This window comes from Euprymna scolopes, chromosome 45 (genome assembly GCF_053919585.1).
Source record: "Euprymna scolopes isolate OS-2025 chromosome 45, ASM5391958v1, whole genome shotgun sequence".
NCBI classification, from domain to species: domain Eukaryota; kingdom Metazoa; phylum Mollusca; class Cephalopoda; order Sepiida; family Sepiolidae; genus Euprymna; species Euprymna scolopes.
The window spans coordinates 38,002,282-38,003,970 of NC_136526.1; the positions used below are offsets into that span (position 1 = coordinate 38,002,282).

General features: G+C 33.4%; 1 protein-coding gene across 1 annotated transcript in view; it reads right to left on the reverse strand.

Annotated features, from left to right (window-relative positions):
• Positions 1-256: 256 nt before the first annotated feature.
• LOC145269458 (matrix metalloproteinase-19-like) overlaps positions 257-1,689 on the reverse strand; it is a 29,894-nt gene continuing 28,461 nt past the window's right edge. The window contains exon 11 of the mRNA XM_080125133.1: positions 257-456. Within this exon, the coding sequence (XP_079981259.1) occupies positions 372-456 (85 nt within the window). The 3' untranslated portion in view covers positions 257-371. The remainder of the gene's footprint in view (positions 457-1,689) is intronic.

Below are 1,689 nucleotides of genomic sequence, written 5' to 3' on the forward strand. Positions count from 1 at the left end.
GAAAACCAAAACGTTATTAAATTTCTTTTAAAAAAGAAATTGTGTTTAAGTCGTAAAAAATATTGATTTGCAAGTTTTTCTCGTCCCAAGTAAAAACAATAATTATTTGAAAACTTTTTCTTAAAAAAAAACAACAAATTTTTACATAGTTTTCTTGCGAAAAAAATTTTTTTTTCCCTATAGCATAACACCTACGGTAATTATTTTCTTGTTTTACAGTTTCGACTTAATCGTCTCTGGTCGTCTTTGCGTCGGCTTTTGTTTTTTTTTTTGTTTTTTTGGGCTCCTTGCCTAATCCTGTTGGGAGATGTCGATGCAAAGCTGGGTCAGGTTTTGGTGCGGTGCCGATATTTCTAAGGGTAAAAACGAAATTAATTTCGGCATTTGTTGAAAGACAAAGTGGCTGGTCTTCCTCGGCGGCTGACCTTTCGCGTATTCATAGGCATTTTATAAGCCCTGAAAAGAAAAAGAAGAAAAGCATGAGAAAATTTGAGAAAGAGATCGAATTGCGGTTAGAAAATATTTATTTCACAATGTTTTGAAAATTGATTGGGTTAGCGAAATGTAAATGTAGGCGGGAACACGTGAAGTTTGTCCCCGTCCATTAGTTAAAGTGGTTTCAGAGAACTGACTAAAATCGAACTTGATACCCTATTATATAGGATGAGTTCCCATATTGCTTCAGCTTCTCGAAGACTTGGGTAGAAAGTATCAACCACGGATCCGTTCTTGACAATCAGCTCGACAGGTGCGGGACCGGGAACTGGGCCCCAGCATATGTCGGACTAAGGTACGTCGTCTGGGTTTTATCTACGAGGTCACCCCAGACCTTGCCACCCAACATTCCCGTGGGGCAAGTTTAGTTATTGTTGCTTGAAGCGCCCTTACTGAGCATACCGATGGAAGTGACCAGGAAATTTTTGCTAGGCCAGAGTGTCTCTCCTTTAGGAGCGCTGGCTGGACATCCCCACTTTCTGACCTTGTGTCACATTTTGAGTTATTTTTTTCAGACAGTATGTACATTTATCATTGAAATGTATGTTTTTATCATTGCGGGCGCTTTATATGCTATACACAAGTTCATTAACCTAGTATTATTAGTACAAATATTATATATATATATATATATACATACATACATATACATATATATATATATATATATATATATATATATATATATATATGTGTGTATATATATATATTAGGCATTAAGAGGAGATTATAGATAGATATATAAATACCCGTTCACATACACCTTTCACGATAAAGCTAGAACCCAGAATTAGATAGAATCGCGCAATTGAGATGCAGTTCATCGAAACCCACTTTGGGTCTGGCGTTGTCCATTGTCGTTGCAATTGCTCGATTCTATCTAATTCTGAGTTCTATCTTTATCGTGAAAGGTGTACGTAAACGCATATATATATATATATATATATATATATATATATATATATATATATATATATATATATATATATATATATATATATACACGTAATGTACGTAAACGCATATATATATATATATATATATATATATATATATATATATATATATATATATATATATAGTCCTGGTCAAAATCATAAGACCACTTAAGAAAGTAAGCGTTTACGCATATTATCGAATTTTTAATCAAAAAAATGGTTGAAACCATTGCCAAAAGGGAAAATATGATGGGAA